The sequence below is a fragment of the Odocoileus virginianus genome, chromosome 30, assembly GCF_023699985.2.
Source record: "Odocoileus virginianus isolate 20LAN1187 ecotype Illinois chromosome 30, Ovbor_1.2, whole genome shotgun sequence".
NCBI classification, from domain to species: domain Eukaryota; kingdom Metazoa; phylum Chordata; class Mammalia; order Artiodactyla; family Cervidae; genus Odocoileus; species Odocoileus virginianus.
The window spans coordinates 37,266,912-37,287,518 of NC_069703.1; the positions used below are offsets into that span (position 1 = coordinate 37,266,912).

The following is a 20,607-nucleotide window of genomic DNA, read 5'->3' on the forward strand; positions in this document are numbered from 1 at the left end:
CATGCCCCCAATTGCCCTCCCCCTTTCTCCATTTCCCTCCCTCCTGAGAGGCTGATGGAACCCAGTACTTTGACCCTGTCTTGTGGCCCCAGAAGTGACTCAGGTTTTATGAGGGACAGAGCTGAATGGGGCTGAGGCCGAGGGAAGACTGACCTGACTCGGGGACCACTGGTGGCTGTGACAGCATGTGGCCTGGTCCAGGATGGGCTCTGAGTGGCCCCAGGAAAGTCTTGTGTAGGAGGGAGGGGAGGGACTGGGAGGGATGCCCAATTCTTTCCCCAGGCCAGAATTCCTGACAGCTATACACTCAGACACCTGAGGGTCTGGATTGTAGCCCTTCCCTAAGGCCCAGCCCTCTCCTCTGTCCTTACTGAGGAGCTCTTTTGCTTCCAACAGAACCTCTGTCCTCCTGGCTGGTACTAATGATAACAACGATCATTCGCTGAGATTCACTATCCATGATGGCAGTGACAGTAGGGGGCAAAGCCTGGGTTCTAAGCCATGTATTCATTCCTTCACTCATTCATTCAATGTTCATGGTGTTAGGTGATGTGCTGGGTTCTGGTTGCATGTGTGCATGGTCAGTCATTTCAGTCGTGTCCCACTCTTTGTGTGACCTTGTGGACTGCAGCCCACCAGGCTCCTCTGTCTATGGAATTCTCCAGGCAAGAGTACTGGAGTTAGTTGCCATTTCCTCCTCCAGGGGATCTTTCTGACCCAAGGATGAAACCCGTGCCTCTTGCTTCTCCTGAACTGCAGGTTGATTCTTTACCGTTGAGCCCCTGGGGAAGCCCCAGGTCCTGGTTAGTTTCATCCAAAGCCAATTTCTCTTGAAAGTGGTATTCTGGGAGTTCAGGGGTCAAAGAATTAGACATAAAAACAGGAACCACATTTGGAAGGCCTCCATAGGCTTTGGCAAAGCCACAGGAGAGTGGAAGAGGAAGCCATTGGTAATTGTATCAGATATGTCTATTACTTCCCAATAATCAGAATTCTATGCCTCTCTGAACCCAGCCCCCAGACAACACCCCTGATAGTCATTCCACAAGCATGTGCTCATTTGTTTCTGCCTGCATACCTCTAGGGACAGGGAGGTCACAATTTAACAGCTCACCTGTCCCATCCCTGAATAGCCATGATGGCTAGAATGTTCTTCACACTATGCAGGAATCTGCCTGCCTATAGATCCCCTGACCCCATTTTGTCCTTCCTCTGAAGACACACCTCAAAACCCCAGGAGGCCTCTCCTAGGCCAGCCGAAATGCCCAATTCCAGAGCCCTCTCTTCTTCCAGGCCCTAGACCAGCTGGGTTACCTGTGACTTCCAGATCAGGTGTGTGGGGCTGGGGAAGGGAGTGGCTGTGGAGGGGGCCGGGGGAGTGTGGGAAAGAACCTTGTCTAACTCAACAAGGCCTGGATTCTCCCCGCTTACCTGTGAGTCACCCCCAAACTAGGCCAAACCAACCCACAGGCCCACAAGCACATGCTGCGTCACACACAGGCATGCACCAACACACAGGCACAAACACACACAGACACTTACCCCGGCACACACAGGCAGAACCACAGAGTCACACAGGTACTCAGGGACGTACACCCAGGGACACAGCAGACACACGAGTCACACAGACGCGGAAACCCACAAGCATAATGACACGTGCACACACATTCACACATACACACAGAGTCAGTTCACAGTCTCCAGCCCTTCTCCCCTTGAAATTAACCCTCATTGGAACAGACATGCACACCCGGATGCGTGCACATCTTACATATTCGGCCCCAATCACGTCGTGCCTCCCCACCTCCTCCCCATATTTGCCAGTCCTGGCCCAGGGAACCCTGCCCCAGAAAGGGAGCACAGAGAAGAAATCACACCCCTGGAGGTCCACTTCCGTCCCCTCTGAGCCCTCACCTCCTGCAAACCTGTCATTATCCACCCGTGCCCAAAATAGTCAGGGAGTGGCAGACGGAGTCCCCCAGCCAAACATACTGCCCCTTCCTTTCCCCTCGCCAAGGCCTGACTCCTCCACCCACCTCTCCCCCCGCTCCCCCCCCCACCCTTCAGGGTCTGCTTTAGACCCTGCTTAGCTCATCTGTTTTGAACTGACTCTTCTAGGATCATTGTAAGCTTTCTCAAGGTAGAGTTCTGCCTACCATGATGGAAAACTAATGTTGGTTAAAAAGAAAGAATTAGTTGTTCGGTGAAGGGAAAAGGGAAAAACAAATGGGGGAGAGTGCATAATCAGGGATTCTTATTCAACTTTCCCCACCGAGCGGGTCCCTGAGCCAGCCTGGGTCGCACACATCCCTCTTCCGCATCACAGGATCATTATCCTGACTCCAGCGCAGAGGCTTGGGCATCCCTGGCGTTGCCTCTGCTGTCACAGTGCTTCCAAATCTGGGTCCCTGGGCAGACGGTGAGTAGATTTCCCCCCACGTGGTCGCAGGAAGAAATCCCAGGTCACAGGAAGCTCTGTACAACAACCACCCTCACCCACACTCCCGGCCTGAGAGGCAGGAGAGAGGGGTGTTTAGAGCACGGATGCAGGTGTGCATGCTCACTTGCTCCAGTTGTGTCTGTCTCTTTATGACACACAGACTGTAGCCCACCAGTCTCCGCTGTCCATGGGGTTTCCCAGGCAAGAACACTGGAGTGGTTGCCATTCCCTTCTCCAGGGGATCTTCCCAACGGAGGGATCGAACCCGTGTCTCCTGCATTGCAGGCAGAGTTTTTTAACTGCTGAGCCACCAGGGAAACCCTAGAACACAGTTACCTGGGTTCAAATTCTTGTCCCTTCACTTTCTGGTTGACTTAGAGCAGATGATGAAACCTGTCTGAACCTTAGTTTCCCATCTGTCATTGGGGTGAGAGGGTGGAGAACAAGATTAGTCCTACTTCATGGGGCTGCTGTGAGGATTAAATAGAATTATGCTCAGAAAAGGAACCACACCATCATCAGTAGAAACTTTTCAGAATGCTGTCTGAGGCCCAGGATGTCCTTCCAAGTGGTTCTAGAGGGGTCTCAAGTTCACCCTGTTGTCAGTGAGTTTTACAGGACCCATCCTCCTTTCTCTGAGACCACCAGGCAGATTCAGGAGAATCATTTCAACACAAATTAAAAACCAAGGCTTAAAAAGAAAAATCGAGGCTTAGCAATGTTATGTGGCAGCCTGGATGGGAGGCGAGTCTGGGGAGAATGGATCCATGTATATGTATGGCTGAGTCCCTTTGCTGTCCACCTGAAACTATTACAACGTTGTTAATCGGCTATACTCCAATACAAAATTAAAAGGTTAAAAAAAAAAAACCCGAGGCTTGGGAACCTCAGCGCCTGTTCACCAACACAGGGCCAGGTGGGGTAATTATTGCTGCGACTGAAGCGTTATTAATAAGCATCCCAGCTGTCTTGGTTGCCCCACTCTCTAGAGTTCAAAGTATCTCCTTGTAACCTCCTCCTCCATCTCCAGTGACCAAATAAACCTGACGACTCAAGGCCCAGAGAAGTTAAGCAACTCGCCCCAGGACATCCAGTACCGCCCGAGAGTTCTCGTCTCAGGCTGAGAAAGTGGTCTCCAGAACAGAGGGGCTGGGGAAGGTGTTGCTGAGGATAAGGTGACCCTCCCCATCCTCTCTGCGACAGGATATCCCCCTCCCCAGGTGGACAGAGGAGGAGAGCAAAACTGGGTCCCCGGAGGTAGCCTATGGGCACACACGGGGTTGGGGGGCAGGCAACAGAGGGCAGAGATGGGAAGGGGAGGGGATGGCAGAGTCAGCTTATTGCCCGGGAGAACTGAATGAATGGTTTAGAGAAGCCCGGAGATGAGATAGAGACCCAGGAGGGGGCGGCCAGGTCAGTTTCCCCCTCCCCCGCCGCCCCACGTGGGGGTGAAATCCACTCACCGGCTGTGCGGGGACCCAGGCGGCCGGCCGGCCCGGAGCTCCTGCCGCTGGGCCATGCTCCCCTGATGTGGTGGGGCTCGGAGCTGGGGTTCCTGAGGCGGGTCAGCTAGGCACCCTGTGATGGGGCGGGGCCCCTGGGGAGGCTCCTGCCAGCCCCTGGATTCCTCAGGGCCGCAGGGGTGGGGAGCTGGTTGGGCCGGTTTGGGCTCTTCAGTCTCCTCCCCAGGTGCCTGCTCACGCCCCTGCAGGCTGACAGTGATGCGGTAGTAGCGGGTCCTCCTGGCAGAGGGACGCTCATGTAGGGTCTGGGCTGGCTCTGGCAGGGCTGGCCCTGGGCTGGTAGGCTCGCCCTTTGCCCCCTCTGCCCTGGGGCAGGACGCTGGGTGGGGCAGCATGTCTTCCAGGTTGCTGGGTGCCTCAGGCCACAGAGGAAACCCCCGGGCTGAGTGTGGGGGTTGCCGGCAGGTGTGGCCCGGAGGTCCTTGTTCCAAACATCCAGGCGCCGGCAGTGGGCCTGAGGGACCCCTAGCTCCAGCAGGCTCTCCTGAGGTCACTGCTGGTGCCAGGCTGTCTTGCCCCATGGAGGCATAGTTGGCCAGGTCAGAGGCGCTGCCTACAGCAGGTCTCTGGAGGCGCCCCAGAGGCTCCGCCGGCCCCCCTGAGCTGTGTCGTCGCTTCCAAAGCCAGGAGCCAAGGCTCCCTGCCCGAAGGTCCAACTCTGAGCGGCTCTGGGCTTCGGCCTGAGGGAAAGCAGAAGCAGAGACCTGATGACGGCCTCTCTGCCTGCCCCCTGGGTACCCCCTGACACCTCTGGCTGCCCTCTTTGGCACAGGAGAAGCTGAACAGAGGTCTGACACCAAGCGGAGCTGCCCTACAGAGAGGCTGCCAGCACCACAAGAGCTGAACAAAGAGGCAGAGGTCTGGAAAGTTCCTTCGGCATTTATCTCACCCCTTCCCATTCTACGTACGAGACGCTGACATGACCAAGGTCGCACAGTGTGGGTTCCTGACTCTCAGGCCAACTGCTGGTTTCCCAGGAGTCCACTGACTTCTGGCCCTTTGATACCAGCTGCCCTGGGGATTAGGACCTGTGTGGGCATGCCTGCCACAACGCCCCTGGCTTCTGCCCACTCCAGGCTCCCAGAGCCTGCAACCGCCTCTCCAATACCCTCCCAGCCTGAGTGTTCCAAACACACCTAAAGGAGGTATCGGGTATAGAGATGTTCTTGGGACAAGAGGAAGCCAGGGAAGAGGGTTCCCCTAAAAGTGGGACAACTCTGACTTCTGTCTGCTGTCTTCCCCTGGGGACCAGCCTAGCTGTGGGGGTGAGGGGAGAGGGTTCAGGACCACAGACCCAAATAGATACTGCCCCCCAAATGCCAGTCTTCAGGGATGGATTTGTCCTCGGCAACAGAGGAGCCAAATCTAGGGTCAAATTCCTTCTTAGCAGGGTGCCTTAATCCCAAATGCCTTATTTTACATCTATGAAATAGATGCAGTCTCTCACTCCCCAGGGGCTGAGAATCTCAAGAAACAGGAAGGTTGGATGATTAACCTGGGAGTCTGGAGCAAGGCAACCTGGGCTTGATTCTCAGCACTGTTACTTTCTAGCTGCAATACCTCTTGCATGTTAGTTTCCCCATGTGTAAAATGAGCATGATAATAATAGTATCTGCTTCCTGGGAGTGCTGAGAATATTGTATGAGATTATCCATGCAGGGTACCCAGCAGTACTCAGTTAAACGCTAGCCATCACTGATGATGTTCAGGATCACAGAGAGACATATGGCTGCTTGAGCCATCTCTAGAGGAAGCCCTCTGCTCCTCCAGGGGATGGAGGGTGGGGGACCTTGCCTCTGTCCAATCCATGGCTCAGGTCCCTGCTGAGGATGGGGAAACTGTGGCCAGAAGGTTAAGCCACTGGCCCAGTGTCACCCCTGGGGGCCATGCCAGGATGTGGGAAAAGGGAGTCAAAGATGGGGAAGGTCAAGCTAAAGGAGGGAGTGTGGAAAATGGGGTCCTGAGAACACGTACTGCCCCTCCATGCCTCCTCCAGGGGCCCTGACATTAGGAAGCTGTTTCCTGAGCATCTGGGCCCCATGCTGGATGTCCTACATCTGATACCTTAATTCTCACAACAGCCCTGAGGTATGATTGTCCCCATTTTCCAGATGGGGAAGCTGAGGTTCAGAAGTGGAGTGATCTGCCCAGGGTCACAGAGTGAATCCCTGGCAGAGGAGGTATGAGAGAACTGCAGTTGCCTAACTTGTAAGTCAGGGTTCTCAGGGCCAGCCCAGCCCATCCCAAGAGCTTCTGCTCCCCTCCCCTCCCCTCCCCAACCCTAGGATTCTCTCCTACCTTGAGGCTGACTTTGCTGGTGCTGCCCTGGCCCTGGGCCAGGTCAGGGCAGCTCTGGCCACCCCAGGGCCTGGGAAGGAAGCACAGGGGAGGGAGTGAAGTAGGCTCCTTGTCTCCTGCCCCAGACTGGACCTGATGGCCCTTGTCTCTAAGGGCCCCCGCAGGGAGGATGAGCACCTGAAGTCTTGGGGGGCAGGGGAGGTCTATATGCACAGCCTTCTCTCTGCCCCCTCCCTCACCTGTCCACTCCAGCCCCAGGGACAGAGAGAAAGGGATGGGCCTGGAACAATATGGGGACTAGGCCTATATCAGGACCAGAATACAGAAAAAGGACAGTACCCTAGTAATTCAAAAGCTTGCCATTTGCTGAGGCCCACCCTATGCCAGGTTTAGCACTAGGTATTACACCTCCATAATCCCCTTTAAGCCTCACAATAATCCTAAAGGGTAGATAGCAGTGTCCTCATTTTTCAGATAAGGAAACTGAGGTCCAGAGTGGTAAAGTCACACAGCTAGTGGAGTTAAGACATTAGGATGGATGGTCTCACTCCAAAGCCTGGCTGGGCATCACCCCTCTAACAGGGGCAAGAAGACGAAGGGCCTTGGCTGCCCACTCCGTGCACTCTGCCCCCTACTCCAGGCAACCAGCAGGGATCAGGGGCCTGTCCCTCTGAGCCAGAGTCCCATTCCCACGGCCAGTGAGAACCAAGTCCAAGTGCACACATGGAATGTATCATCAGGCTGGCCCCAGGAGCATGCGCAGTCCCTACCCGTCCCTCCCTCTCCCTGACTCACCTACAACCCTGCCTCCTCTCAAGCGGAGAAAGAAAGGGAGGAACAGTGCCATCTGGGCCTACAGGGCAAGTTCCTGCCAGATGGGGTAAAAGGAGGGGGTGTGTCTTCCAGGCTGGGCGCTGGCAGGGTGTGGGCACCCCCGGGCACCCAGGCTTCCAGGTTTAGGGTGGCTAGACCCTACCGTCCCTGCTCTCTTTGGTGTGAGAGCAGCACAAACCCCTTCCCTCACCCTGGGCTCAACCAGGCCTGCACTCCTCCCAGGGCAGGCCGGAGACAGCTACATCGATAAGATCAGAACTGCGAAGACACTCGTGCCTGTGATCACTCCTGACGTTCTTTGCAGACATGGGGCCTGTGAGCTCCTGGGGCCCTCTTCTCTATCCCTGTCTCAGCCATTCAGCCTGGCAATCCATACAGCCTTTTCTCTGCCTGTCACACATCAGGTACTGGTGAACTGGCTAAGAGAGATGTAGCGATTTGTTCGAGCTCATGTGGCCAGTGGCCTCTAGGGTTAGGACAGAACTCTGGCCCTCTTGCTTGAGTTCTGAAATCTCTCAAGGCAACAGAGCAGCCCAGGGCTTCAGGCTGTGGGCCCTGGAGTCAGACTACAGAAGTTTGTGTCCCAGCCCCACCAGTTCTGAGCTGTGTGACTGGAGAGGTGACATCATGTCTCTGAACCTCCATTTCCGTATCTGACTCACACAAAATACCTGCCTGGTACAGCTGCTGGGAGGATTAAATGAGATAATCCAGGAGAAGCATCAAGCAAGTGGCAAATAAGTTTATTGTTAATACAATCTAGGAAGATGGGGAAAAGCCTCTTCATGTCATGAAAGGGCAAATACAGTGCAGTCTAAGCCAACTCAGGAGCCTGTCATACTCATGACAAAGTGACATGAAGACCAGAGTTAAACTGGCCTGTGATGAGAGAATCAAAGTCCACAAGGGCAGGAGGTGCCACCGTATTTGCCTTTCAATTATCTTCAGAGAGGAAATCAGGAGTTCCCTGGCCACCCGCCAGACTTAGGAAACTGCAAAATTGTTGTAAAGGTTTTAAAAAGTACAGGGATTTTATAAAGTCCACATACCCCAAATCGTAGTACACGGGTCGGTATATTTTAATGCTCCCAGTCACTCAGACAAGCTTACTCAAACATCCACTGCACACTCCAAGACACACATCCACACCCTCGGGCCCAGGGGCGCCCGGGGCGCCCCTCCTCCAAACCCCTCACCTATCCCGGGATCTGGCCTCCTTCGGGGTCCGCTTCCCCTTGCGCTCCCTCCGGACCCTTAGCCCGGCCAGGCGGCGAGCCAGGCGGGCCCCTAGGCCCCCGCGCCGCTCGGCCATGGCGAGGGCAAGGTCCCGGGCACTGACTGCTCCGGGGCCGCGGGGGCCACCCGGATCCCGCTCATTTGCAGAGATACGCCTCCTCCGGCCCGCCCCCCTTGAGCAAACAGCGCCCAGCCCGAAGTCCGTGTGGGCGGGGGAGTGGGACCGATCCACATACTGCCCAAGCTCCAGGGCTAGGGGCTGCGCTCTGCAGGGGTCGTCTCCACCCCGCCCACCCCCTCTCCCCCCGATCCTCCCCCGCACCCCTGCCCCGCTCCCGGGGACCCAGCTCCTGGCCCTGACCGCGCTACGTCTTTAGGCCTCCGGAAGCGCCAGGGGACCCACTGGTCAGGGTGCTGAAAGACCTCAAGTTGGGCCTGCACAAGGTGGGCGGGAAAACAGGGCCAGGAGGTTAGACCGAGCCCAGGGTCTTTTCAGCGCCCCCGCCCCGGAGGAGGGGCTAGAATGCAAGGGCGGAGCCAGAGGCGGTAATGGGCGTGGTCTTGGGGTTGCCTAGCCTGAGTGGTTGGCTTGTTGGGCGGGGCCAAGCGGTTGATCGAGTGGGTTTGGAACCTAGTCCGTGATTATTGGTAGGGACGGAAGCCAACCCTGCCCTCGCCCTGCTGGTGAGACTGCCCAATGAGAGTGAGCTATCTCTCGGTCCTGCAGACCCTAGGGCACAGCGAAAATCTCGTCCTGTACCGTGGTGGGGAAGCCAATCTGAAACTCACAGGTATGCCCCCTGCTGGAAGTTGGCCAGCTATTAATATTTATAACCGTAGACTGCCAGGCTCCTCTGTCCATGGAGTTTTCCAGGCAAGAATCCTGGAGTGATTTGCCATTCCCGTCTTCAGGGAATCTTCCCGACCCAGGGATCGAACCTGGGTCTCCCACATTGCAGGCAGATTCTTTACCATCTGAGGCAGCAAGGAAGCCCAATAATAATTATTTAATAATTTAAAAACTGGCTTAGGACATAACATTCAAAAAACTAATATGGCATCCATGATCTTCATGGCATGATTTCATGACAAACAGAAGGGGAAAAAGTGGAAGCAGTGACAGATTTTCTTTTCTTGGGTTCCAAAATCACTGTTGGGCTTCCTAGGTGGCGCTAGGGATAAAGAACCCACCTGTCAATGCAGGAGAAATAAGATCCTTGGGTTGGGAAGATCCCCTGGAGGAAGAAATGGCAACCACTCCAGTATTCTTGCCTGGAGAATCCCATGGACAGAGGAACCTGGCAGGCTACAGTCCATAAGTCGCAAAGAGTTGGACAAGACTGAAGAGTCTTAGCATGCACGCAAAATCGTTGCTGATGGTGACTGCGGTCATGAAATTAAAAGATGCTAGCTCCTTGGAAGGAAACCTATGACAAACCTAGAAAGCATGTTAAAAAGCAGAGACATCACTTTGCTGATAAAGTTCTATATAATCAAAGCTATGGTTTTTCCAGTAGTCATGTAGGATATGAGAGACTATAAAGCAGGCTGAGCACCAAAGAATTGATGCTTTTGAATTGTGGTGCTGGAGAAGACTCTTGAGAGTCCCTTGGACTGGGAAATCAAACCAGTCAATCCTATAGGAAATTAACCTTGAATATTCACTGGAAGGACTGATGCTGAAGCTGAAGCTCCAATACTTTGATCACCTGATATAAAGAGCCGACTCATTGGGGAAAAAACCCTAATGCTTGGAAAGACTGAGGGCAAGAGGAGAAGGGGACAACAGAGGATGAGATGGTTAGATAGCATCACTGACTTAATGGACATGAATATGAGCGAACTCCAGGAGACAGTGAAGGACAAGGAAGCTTGGTGTACTGCAGTCCATGGGGTTGCCAAGAGTCAGACTTGACTTAGTGATTGAACAACAACAAATTATTACTTAATAATAGCTACTGTTGTGATTATAACCTGGGCTTCCTATACCCCAAAGGGCAGTACTCTTTCCCATCTAATGCCACCACTCTCTCGGGGGGAGGGCACACTTCACATACCTGAGGGGTTCCTCTGGGACTCCAGGGAGAAAAACCATCAGGAGGGCCCTAGTTCCCAGGTTCTCTCTGCCAGTTCTTCCCTATCTCTAGTCCTTGTAGGGCCTCTACCCCTTCCCCAAGCTCGGTACCCCCTTAGCTGTTTGTCCTCTGGGATGACAAGTCCTTGACACACAGGGGGACATCTTGCTTCTGGGTCATGAGTGGACCCTGACATCCCTGTATTCCTGCCTCTCCCACAGGAGGCTCAGATCCTGGCATGTACAGAGGGAGATGAATGTGTCCCATCCAACCATGGCAGGGAGTACCAGCTGAGGGGGCACAGTGGCCTCTAGAAACTGAGAGACAAGGAGGTTGTGGGAAGCAGCAGTCAGACATCTGGACAGGTGCTGGTTCAGAAAAGAGTGCCCTATGCTCAGCACCACAGCACCACAGTCTGCACCCTGCAGAGACCTGGAAGGCTGAACTGTCCATCAGCGAGCTGAGATGGAGGGCCTGGTCCCAGATAGGTCCCAGAGAGTGGAGCTCAAACCCAGCCAGAGGTAGATGGCTGCAGGCACCCCCCAACACACACACATACACACAAACACACACACACACACACACACACACACACAGTGGGCAGCATAGTCTCTTCCTGCCTGTGTCCCATGACCTGCCAGGTGGAGTGGGACGTGAAGTCTGACAAATACACTCTGACCTCCCCCTGCACTATTGAAGCTCAGGAGGCCTCAATTCATTGTAGAGAAAATCCTTTCATTGCTCTGCTCCTGCCCCCTCCCCAGGGCAGACCTAGCACCCTGGCTTAGGCCCTTACTTGCCCCGGGATGCTGAGGACACCTTGACCTTGTCCACGTCCCAGTCCATCTGCCTCTCTGATGGCACTGCCAGAAGATCTAGGGCCCCCTGATGCCAGCGGGCAAGGTAGGTGAGAGATGCCAGGGGCAGGTGGGTGTGAGCCAGACCGCAGGGCCGTGAGGCATGCAGACGAAGGTGCAGCTTCAGATGAACGAGCTGGGTGAAGCGACTTGGGCAGACACTGCACTGGAAAGGCCGCGCCCCCGAGTGCAGGCGCAGGTGGGTCTTGAGGTTGCTGGAGCTGCTGAAGCGCTTGTGACACATCTGATGGGAATGGGCACTGGTATTAGCTCTGCCTGCCTGGTTCACCCAGGATCTCTGCTCCCCCCTCCCCATCTTGAAACCACCCCACCCCACCACCACCACCTCCCTGTGATGCAGGCCTGGAAGCTTTCCCCCATGATTCCTCCCTGGGACCACGGTATCTGGCACATTGGAGCCAGGCAGACTGGGTCAGTACCCTGGTTCTTCTACTCCCTGCATGACCTTGTGCAGGAGACATGACCTTGTACTCTGAGCCGTGCTCTCTTGATGGTTGACATGAGACTATTAATACCTAAGCTCGTAGGCATGGAGGACTGAATGAGATAATCACACAGAACCCTTAAGCGTGGGGCTGCGGCTTCGGTGCACGTAATTAACATTTACTGGGAGCTGCCGCGTGCCACGGAGAAGGCAATGGCACCCCACTCCAGTACTCTTGCCTGGAAAATCCCATGGACGGCGAAGTCTGGTGGGCTGCCGTCTATGGGATTGCACAGAGTAGGACACGACTGAAGCGACTTAGCAGCAGCAGCAGCAGCAGCCGAGTGCCAGGAGTTGGTCTTATGTAGTCTTCTCCAGGACTGGAGAATCGGAACTAAGCACTACTTCTATATTAACAGGGAACATGCAGAGGCTTAGAGGAATGAGGCCAGTAGCCAAAGCTCACATAGCAAATTGGAGGCGGGGCTAAGATTTGAACCCAGGTAGCCTAGACTGTCACCATTATGCTGCTTTCGTTTCTGCCTCTGTAAAACAGGGAAATACTTCTGGCCCTTCCGAACTCCCTGGAGACATGGTGAAGCTCAAAGAGGGAGGGAGCTAACACTGAGCTGATGTTATCACTAGTGTTCATAGACTTTGCACACACACTAGCATTAACTCCTCCGACTATGCTGGGAAGTCGCCAAGGGGTGTCCGCTCCCCAGGACCTCCAACTTCATTCTTTTCCACTCCCAGACATACATCTCTATTCTCCCCTCCAGGCCCAGGGAGTGTCCTCCAGTAGCGCACCCTGGCCCTTCCGTTCCCCTCCCTCCCCCCAACCTTGCCTCCTGCCCAGCACCATTTTCTCAGGACGGTGGAGGAATGGAGGCCACAGGTGCCATCCCCCAGGGGCCTAGCACTCCTCCCCAGCCTGCAGGAGGACAGGGGAGGGGGCGGAGGGTCTCACCGGGCACTCGTGGGGCCGCTCCCCAGTATGCACCAGGTGGTGCTTCTGCAGGTGGGCAAGCTGGGTGAAACTCTTCTGGCACAGGGCACACTGGAACGGGCGTTCCCCGCTGTGCACACGCAGATGGACCTGAGCCAGGTGTGGGAGAAATGCTGTCAACCGCCCAGACCCCCCCATCAGGGCCAGGGATCCTCTTCAAATCTCTACCCTCATCCCCGCAGGACCCCTTTTTGGCATCAAGGCCCTTCAATCCCCCTGCCTCTGTATCACCTCCCTGAAGGCCAATCTACCGTTCCCCAGGCTCCCCTCGCGCTCTCTGCTGCCCTGCTGGAGGGAAGATGGAGGTGGCCAAGGTCAACAGGCCAGGTAAGGGGTACCCCATGTGTACCCCCTTAGATATATATCTTGTGCAGTGCTTCTCAAAGTGTGGTCCACAGACCAGAAGCATCAGCATCACGTGGGAGGGTGTTAGAAAGGCAGACTCTCAGGCCCCACCCGCAGAGCAGCTGAACAGAAATCTCTGGGGCTGGGGCTTAGGGCAGGCCGAGGGCTGGGGCCAGCTCTCCAGGTGGTTTGAGGCTCATTAACATTTAAGAACTCATGCCCGAGAGGATGCAGAAGATCTGTTCTCCAACAATCAGTAAATTTTCCTCTATTTCAGCAGGTGCCAACTTGCCCCTAACGTCAGATCTTGGCCGATAGAGAGATATGTCCATGGTCTCCCCCTTCTGGAAGATGCCTATAATGACGCCTACAGCACACTGCTGTTGTGTTGGATCCCAATTGAAAAAGGCTGGTTGTCAGGTCTAGATTCACTAAAATTCATCTGTTCCCCGACCTGACCTTTAAATAAATAAACAAGAGGAAGATTACCAGGGAATCAGAGAGCATGACTCTTCAAGAAAGAACTTTGCCCTAGATATTGAGAGACTCAGATGGAGACCTGGCTGCACCCTTAAATCAAGGTAACCTTGGAAACATCTTTCCTCGGTTTCTCTATTTTTAGCTGAAATGAGACGATCTCATGGACAATCTTTGGTGTGGAGAGGACTCCTCTCTACAGTGAAACTGCGAGGCCAAATGAGCCAGCCAAAGTCACAGGCCCTAGAGGTTGCCTTGGAGTTCCCCCTGCCCCAGGTCCTTGATTCTAGAAGCAGGATGGGAAGGGGTCATCGAAGGATGCCCGGTGGGAACCCTGGGGGCCTGGAGGCAGATACCTTGAGGTTGGAGAGCTGCCCGAAGCTCTTACTGCACACGTTGCACTCGTACAGGATTCTGCCGTTCTCTTTCTTCAGCGGGTAAGGCAGCGCTGCAGAGCCAGCCTGGGAGCCCGGCGGGGCCCGCTTTCCTGCAGCCGCCCTGCCAGCCCGCTCCGGTCCCGTGGAGTAGGTCCTGGCAGTGGCAGGGCCCGGATTCTGACTCTGGGAGGGTTGGGTTTGGCCGGAGTCTTGACAGGCCCCTGGGTAGGGGCGCAGGGTCTCCGCCCAGGTGCTGGGGTGCTCAGGCTCATTGACGTTAATCAGCAAGCTGGGCACAGCCATGGTGGCATACGGGGTGTCTTGGGGCAGCTTGAAGAGGGGGGGACACTGCACTGAAGGTAGGCCCCCCCACGTGACCAGGTAAGGAGGGGGCAGGAAAAATGGGTAGGCAGGGTAGAATGGGCGGAAGTGGGAGGAGAGTTCTTTGGAGTTGGGTGGGGGTGTGGAGCAGGAGCAGAAAGCCAAGGGGCTCTTCTTATTTTGCCAAGAATTTAGGGAAGAACTGTTGGGAGGAGAGAAGGATGGGCAGGGGGACCCCTTGCCAGCTCTTTCTGTCTGGCTTCCCATCTTGTCCCTGCTCGGAGGACACTTGGCTGGGAGTTTCTCGCCATTGGAGGAGCTGGCAGGCAGCCTTGGTGGCAGGTGCCCTGAGCAGAAAAAGGAAGATGGTGAGGGCCACCCAGCCTGGGGTCAAGGTCAGCTCTGCACCTAAGCTGCCTGGCTCCGACCTGAGAGAGGACTGTAGCCTGCATGGCATCTCCTTTCTCTGGGCTTTCCTGGTCTGCCATCGCCCTTGCTGATAAAGAGGCTGGCATTTGTAAAGTGTGTAATCATTTCAGGGAGTGAAAATGATTCAAGAAGCCTATTAGACATGCAGGTAGAGAAGTCAGAAGGCCAGTTGGATGAATTGGTTTAGACATTAAAGGAGCAGCCTGAGCTGGAGACAAAAATCTGGGTGCCAAATGAGATCACATAAAGGATGGTCCTAGATCTGCTGTGTCCAAAACGGTAGCCACCGTACACCTTTAAGTACAAAAACAAACAAACAAAAAAAAAACAGCTTCTCATTTGTACTAGCCACATTTAAAAGGCTCAGGTGTCAGATAGCACAAGTACAGAACCTTTCTAGTATTGCAGGAAGTTTCAACAAACTGCTAAAGAGAACAGGAGAGAAGAGGGGAAGAATGGAAGAGAGGAGAGGAGGAGAAGGAGAAGGGATGAGGGGAGAGACAAGGAGGCAGCCCTGGACGGAATTCTTGAGCATGGGAAGACTCAGGAGGGTAAGTCAAGGAGCGCTAACAAGGGAGAGTGAGGTGCAACAGCCGGTGAGGTAGGAGTTAAACTAAGAGTGAGATCAAGTAAAATACTAAATGTGTATCAATATTCAAAAGTAGATTGTCTGCTTGGATCCTCACTGATTGCGTCAACCAGCTTTACTGGGCTGTGTTACTCTGTGCTGGACACAGCAACATCGTCCCTGCCCTCCAGGTTGAGTTGCATAAGGAAATGGTGTACTGTAGGCAGTAATCGTGGAGGTATAGTGAGAGGGTCCTTTTGTGAAAGCAGAAACTGGCTTCTGTGATGTGCTCGAGGTCAGAGAGCTAGAAGGGGCAGAACCACCCCCCGACTCCCTGCCTCCCAAGCAAGCTTCCTGCCTGATAACACAGGCCCCTCTAGCTCAAGTGTTCTAAGCAGACAGAGCACCCACCCTCAACTCCTGGAACTGTGGCTACACCTCCACCAGATCCCACACCCATGCCTGAGAAAAACCACTGCCCACCTCCTCTGCTCAGATGTCACCACCTGAGAGTTCTACACGAGCCCAGGCCAGAGCTCCAGATCAAAATGTGGAAGCAGCATATACTTGAGGCTCCGTCCTCACCTGGGACCCTGGGTCTGCTCCGTCTCTCCTCCTCAAACCTAACAATACTCCCCCCACCTCCCACCTCCCCCAGGTGCGGCCCTGCGCCCTGGGCTTACGTGTGCTCAAAGCATCCTCTCTGAGACCCCGCGGGGCTGCTGCTGGGGTTGTCGACTGCAGGGCGCACAGGTATAGGTCCAGGCCCTGGGGGCAGGCCAGCAGGGCAGACTTGGCTGGTGCCAGCGGCCATGGGCAGAGCCAGCTGGCCCAGGACTGGCCATGAGGATCCACTATGTCTGGATGTGGCTTGAAGGCTGGGAAGACCTGGTAGGCAGAGGGAAGGGGCTTGGGGGGTGGGGACCGGAAGTCCGCTGAGATGGTCCCACCCCAAGTTTGATTTCCAAAGGGGAAGGAGAAGCTAAGACCCACACCCTCCCTCACATACACACATACACTCACCTCTGCCATATCCATCCCTCAGAGGGCTTCCCCTTCCCTCATCCACATTTCCTTTCCAAGGGACTTACACGTCCACCCCCAGGGTTGCCCTACCCCTGCCCCAGAACCCCCCACCCAGCCCTGTTCTTCCCTCCCACCCATCCTTCCTCACCACCCTCATCCCACTCTGTCTCAGACTATCTACCATGTTCTCAATGGATCCAAGGTGAACTTAAGAGAAAAACCCCTCATGAAAGACTGTGTACCCCACAGGAGGACCCTGAGCCTGCTCCAAGGCCCAGGCCCCCGTGGCACTCAGCTCTGCATGGCCTGTCCCTTCTCATGTCCCACAGAGAGTCTGGCCCTGGGGCATGGGAGCGGGTCTCTGGCCCCTCTGAGGGAGCGTTCTTGTGAGGTGCTGGGGTAGAGGTGCTCAGAACCAGGAGAATCCAGGTCCCTTCAGATCCACCCCCCACCCCACTTCCTAACCTCCCCTCCTTCCAGAAGCATCCTGGGCTCAGAGATAGGACCGGAACCTCACCTTACCTGGCCATCTTGGCAGAGCTGGGAGTCCAGGTGGGGGGACAGAGAATCCCCTGTGCTCCCCAGGAGCTTGGTCTTGTGGCAACAACCCAGCTCTGGAGAGGGCTCCCCCTTCATGCCCCTGCCACCTGCTGGGAAGACAGGTCAATCACAGGTGAGCAGTGAAGGTCCTCCAAATAGGAGCCTGACTTCCAGGGCCGGCTCTCCCGGGAAATCACTGTGTGACCTTGAGCCAGTCACTGCCTCTCCTGGCCTCAGTTTCTTTATCTGCAAAATGGGAGGGTTGGAGTGGCTGACGTGAAAGGACTCTCTCGACACAGACATTTAGAAGCCAATGACGCTCTCAAGTAGAGACAGGAAGAAGCAACGTCTGAGCAACAACTGGATGGAGGCTGGCCAGTCAGAGGCGAAGCGGAGAACTGGCCTGATCCCCATCCCTGGGGAAGACAGGAGGGAGAGAGGTCTCATGGAGATACTTCCAAGTGAGCTCAGAGATCTGAGGAAAACGTTCCAGACCTCCTCGGGGGCCACAGGGAACTGAGAGTCTAGTGTCTTCTTTGCTGCGAGGGGCTGATGTCTCCACGACTCTATCAACCACAGGCTCCCCACCTACATCCGAGCTCACCTACCAGCTTTGGGGGGCAGCTGAGGGAGCCCCAGTGTCCTGTCACCCAGACTTCCCAGGCTCAGCTCCCTCAGCCGCGCTGGTCTGAGCAAGTGGGCTCGGGGTTCCCCCGTCCTGACTGGCTTGACAGGAAGCTGCGTAGTGACAGCTGTCTGCTCAGTCAGCAGCCCGCTTCTCCGCTGGTCACTTCACTGAGGGTCGCACAGCCCCAAGGCTCCCCTCCTTCTCCCTTCGCCCTCTCCCCTCTGTAACCCCAGCGCCCCTCAGAGCCTGGCGGCCTTATGTGGGTGTCTCAGTCCTCTGAAACCCGTCTCTTCTCCCTCTGCCCTGACTCCTCCCCACCCTGCCGCAGGTCTCCAAACACCGCAGGAGGAGGCGCGGCCCCGCGCGAGGCTCTTCACCTGGCTCTGCAGAAGTCCTCTCTGGCTGGGGAAGGAAGCCGCTGGGCAGGCGGGCAGCCAGCCTCTCTGCCTGTGTCTGAGGCCCCCGTGGGTGTGAGAGGTGACAGGAAAGCACTACATTTGAAGTTGCCACAAATAGGAAGAGGGGGGCTGGCAGGCAGGCAGGGGGCCCAGTGGGACCTGAGACACCGGCGAGCCGCCCACCAGCCTTTGCCTACCTGAGGCCACACTGTAGGAGCTGGGGGCCACAGGAAACTGGGGCTACCGGAATTTTAGTGTGGGGGATGATGGAGTGGGGAGGAGCCTTAGCTGTGGCTCTCAGGGAACCCCTATGGCTGAGCAGGAGGGGGACGGAGCAGGGCTCAGAGGCTGGAGCTGGGGTCCTTTAGGGAAGGGGGCCCCGCTGAGACAGGGACGGGTGGTTGGCAGGGAAGACAGCAACGGGAGTGGCACGGACAGGAACAGGCAGAGACAAAAGCAGGCAGCGTAGGAGGAAACAGAGAGAGGCAGCGGGGTGAGCAGGAATCTGATCTCGCACAGCAAAGGCCCCAGAGGGAGCAAGTACGTCTTCCTCCTCCTCATCCCATCTCTGATTTCTCTGTCCTGGGAACCTTTTCTCCAATTTAGATAGAATGCTGAGGCCCCAACTGGGTGAGAGAAAAGTCAGAGACATGGCAAAATGCCCATGAAGCATGACCAGGTATCGAAAAGGGAGGCCCCTTAGGCCAGAAACAGCTTTTCCAGCTGAGCAACTTCATCACTGCCGAGAGCTGAGGAAGGTTCATCTCCCCCGCCCTCACACAAATTCTGCCCCCGGTTGGTGTGTCCGCAGCGTCTGGCCCAACGCGGCGGCCCAAGCCTCAGGCTCCATCCGGCCACGCCACCAGGTGTCATGGAATGCGCAGGGACGTCTCAAACTCCATGTGAGCAAGGGACGTGTTATTCTGCCGGCTTGGCCCCTGGCTGATACTCACTTGCACTATGGCCCCCACCACTTCCTGTCACCATCGTTTACCCGCATAACTGACCCCTACATGTCTGTATCTCAAGGACAGGGACCACTCTCTACTTATTCTCATTTCCCATGTAGACATTTCCCAGGTGTTTTGGATGCCCAGCACCTGGAATTTTCTCTCACTAGAGGCTGGAAGGAGGCAGAAGGCACATTCCACTATAAAAGCCGGAAAGGCAACAGGCTGAATTTTGACCTCCCCGCCCCAACACATGGTGCAGGCACATGCCATGGACCAGACTGACCACATGTACCCATCCAGACTGTGATCAGAAGCCGGTGGTCCCGAGGCGGCAGGTTGAGGGAGCCCACTCTGTGGATGGTGCTATGTCAGCTTCCAGGAGAGCAGAGTTTCAAAGAGGGGGGTTCAGGCAGGTCTCACAGTCCTCTCTGGGCTGTCCAGCCGCTCTTGATCCAGCCTGTTCTCCAAGCCTGGCTCTGCAGCCTTCGCAGAACTTCTCTGCACTCCTCCAACATCTTTTAAGTGAGTTTCTTCTCTCTCTGTTGTTGTTGTTTCTTTGCTGAACTGTGAAAACCTGGGCCCTCGGCATTGAAAGCACAGAGTCCTAACCACTGGACCACCAGGGAATTTCCTCCTCTCCTTAAATCCTCCAGAAATGGTTTCTATAGCATACAACCATGAATTCTGCACTCTACATGCCCAGAATAGATGAAGCATCAGGCTCAGGTTGGACTATTTCAAGGATTAGAGTAGAGAGCTACCTTTACAAACAGCTTACTATATGCCTGCCACTGTGCTTGTCGTTGTTCAGTTGCTAAGTCATGTCTGACTCTTTGCAACCCCATGGACTGCAACACGCCAGGCTTCACTGTCTCCCAGAGTTTGCTCAAACTCATGTTCAATGAGTCAGTGATGTTATCTAACCATCTCATCCTCTGCTGCCCCTTCTCTTCTGGCGCTCAATCTTTCCTAGCATCAGAGTTTTGTCCAGTGAGTCGGCTCCTTGCATCAGGTGGCCAAAATATTGGCACGTATTACGAAGCTAGGGGCTTCGTAAATGTTCTCTTTTCGTCTTTTATTATCCCCATGATGAAGGAACCGAAGCTCAGAGAGAGTAAGCGACTCACTCAGAGACATAGAGCAAATAGCTAAGTGCTGTCTAGTCCCAACCCTCAGATTCCACTGTCTCTCGGCAGTGTCAGCCCACCCTCACTGCTTCATTTCTGTCCCTCATGCTCTTTTCAAATGTGCCATTCCCAGGGCCCAGATCATCCCCCCCCATCCTCCTCTCCCCCTACCCCATCCCAGTTGCCCTCTCGCATCCTTCAGATTAGCTGAAAGGAGTCCTTCCCATGGTGCTCTTTGCCCTCTTGGTTGACCAGAACTCTACTCCCGCCAAAGGCCACAGCCCTCCCGGCCTCCCAGGTTACAGCCTGCCTCCCAGGTCACAGCCTGCCTCCCCTCCAGCTGTGCTGCAATCAAGGGGAGCAAGAAGTTCACTGAGCACCCACAGGAGTGCCCCCCCATCTCCCAGGAGGATTCACATACACGTTTGTCTTCCATCTGCCAACTCCACTCCCTCCTCCTGGCATCACACTCTGCTCCCAACTCACAGAATGGTCTGTACACAACCAAAATGGCTGTGGAGACTTTCAGGTCTCCCACCCCTGAAAGGACTGGCTAGGAGTGTCCTGGGAGGAGGACACAGTCCTTCTACACAGGTAGCCTCTACCTGCCAACCTCTTCCTTGTTCCTATCTCTTGGGCCCTGCCAAGTCCTTAGCCTTGTCAGCCTCCAGGCCCACTGTGATGTCACTGGCTTAACTGTG

General features: G+C 55.3%; 2 protein-coding genes and 1 long non-coding RNA gene across 13 annotated transcripts in view; 1 reads left to right on the top strand and 2 right to left on the bottom strand.

Annotated features, from left to right (window-relative positions):
• CRYBG2 (crystallin beta-gamma domain containing 2) overlaps positions 1 to 8,615 on the bottom strand; it is a 29,646-nt gene extending 21,031 nt beyond the window's left edge. Inside the window, exons 1-3 of one of the 2 annotated variants that reach the window (XM_070458969.1) lie at positions 8,292 to 8,615; positions 6,262 to 6,331; positions 3,904 to 4,643 (exon numbers count right to left, since the gene is read on the bottom strand). In XM_070458969.1, the coding sequence (XP_070315070.1) occupies positions 3,904 to 4,643; positions 6,262 to 6,331; positions 8,292 to 8,407 (926 nt within the window). In that variant the 5' untranslated portion in view covers positions 8,408 to 8,615. The remainder of the gene's footprint in view (positions 1 to 3,903; positions 4,644 to 6,261; positions 6,332 to 8,291) is intronic. The other variant, XM_020909203.2, reaches the window with a different exon arrangement.
• Positions 8,616 to 8,982: 367 nt separating this feature from the next.
• On the top strand, positions 8,983 to 13,550 carry LOC139032237 (uncharacterized). The gene is made up of 3 exons (XR_011484765.1): positions 8,983 to 9,122; positions 12,900 to 13,044; positions 13,340 to 13,550. It is a non-coding gene; the product is annotated as an uncharacterized lncRNA (long non-coding RNA).
• Positions 9,320 to 20,561, bottom strand: ZNF683 (zinc finger protein 683). 10 transcript variants are annotated; one of them, XM_070458973.1, is made up of 7 exons: positions 20,328 to 20,561; positions 17,806 to 18,949; positions 16,783 to 17,046; positions 15,918 to 16,143; positions 13,896 to 14,584; positions 12,679 to 12,807; positions 9,320 to 11,507 (listed from the first exon to the last, which is right to left on the bottom strand). In XM_070458973.1, exons 3-7 carry the CDS (start codon positions 16,894 to 16,896, stop codon positions 11,199 to 11,201), a joined length of 1,467 nt encoding a protein of 488 aa, XP_070315074.1. In that variant the 5' UTR covers positions 16,897 to 17,046; positions 17,806 to 18,949; positions 20,328 to 20,561; the 3' UTR covers positions 9,320 to 11,198. The 10 variants fall into 10 exon arrangements, with proteins under 10 accessions (XP_070315074.1, XP_070315079.1, XP_070315072.1 ...); XM_070458978.1 differs by lacking the exon at positions 17,806 to 18,949 and having other exon boundaries at positions 16,783 to 16,907; XM_070458971.1 differs by lacking the exon at positions 17,806 to 18,949 and having other exon boundaries at positions 15,918 to 16,122; positions 16,778 to 16,907.
• Between the last annotated feature and the right edge of the window lie 46 nt (positions 20,562 to 20,607).

Bases quoted from the DNA above. Each gene is read 5' to 3' on its own strand.
- ZNF683 (XM_070458970.1), bottom strand. From the start codon at position 20,371: ATGCCAGGAGGAGGGAGTGGAGTTGGCAGATGGAAGACAAACGT. The intron at 16,123-16,777 runs GTGAGGTTCCGG...TCTGCCTACCAG, and splicing joins TGCCAAGATGGCCAGGTAAG to GTCTTCCCAGCCTTCAAGCC. The intron at 14,585-15,917 runs GTAAGCCCAGGG...TTTTCTGCTCAG, and splicing joins AGAGGATGCTTTGAGCACAC to GGCACCTGCCACCAAGGCTG.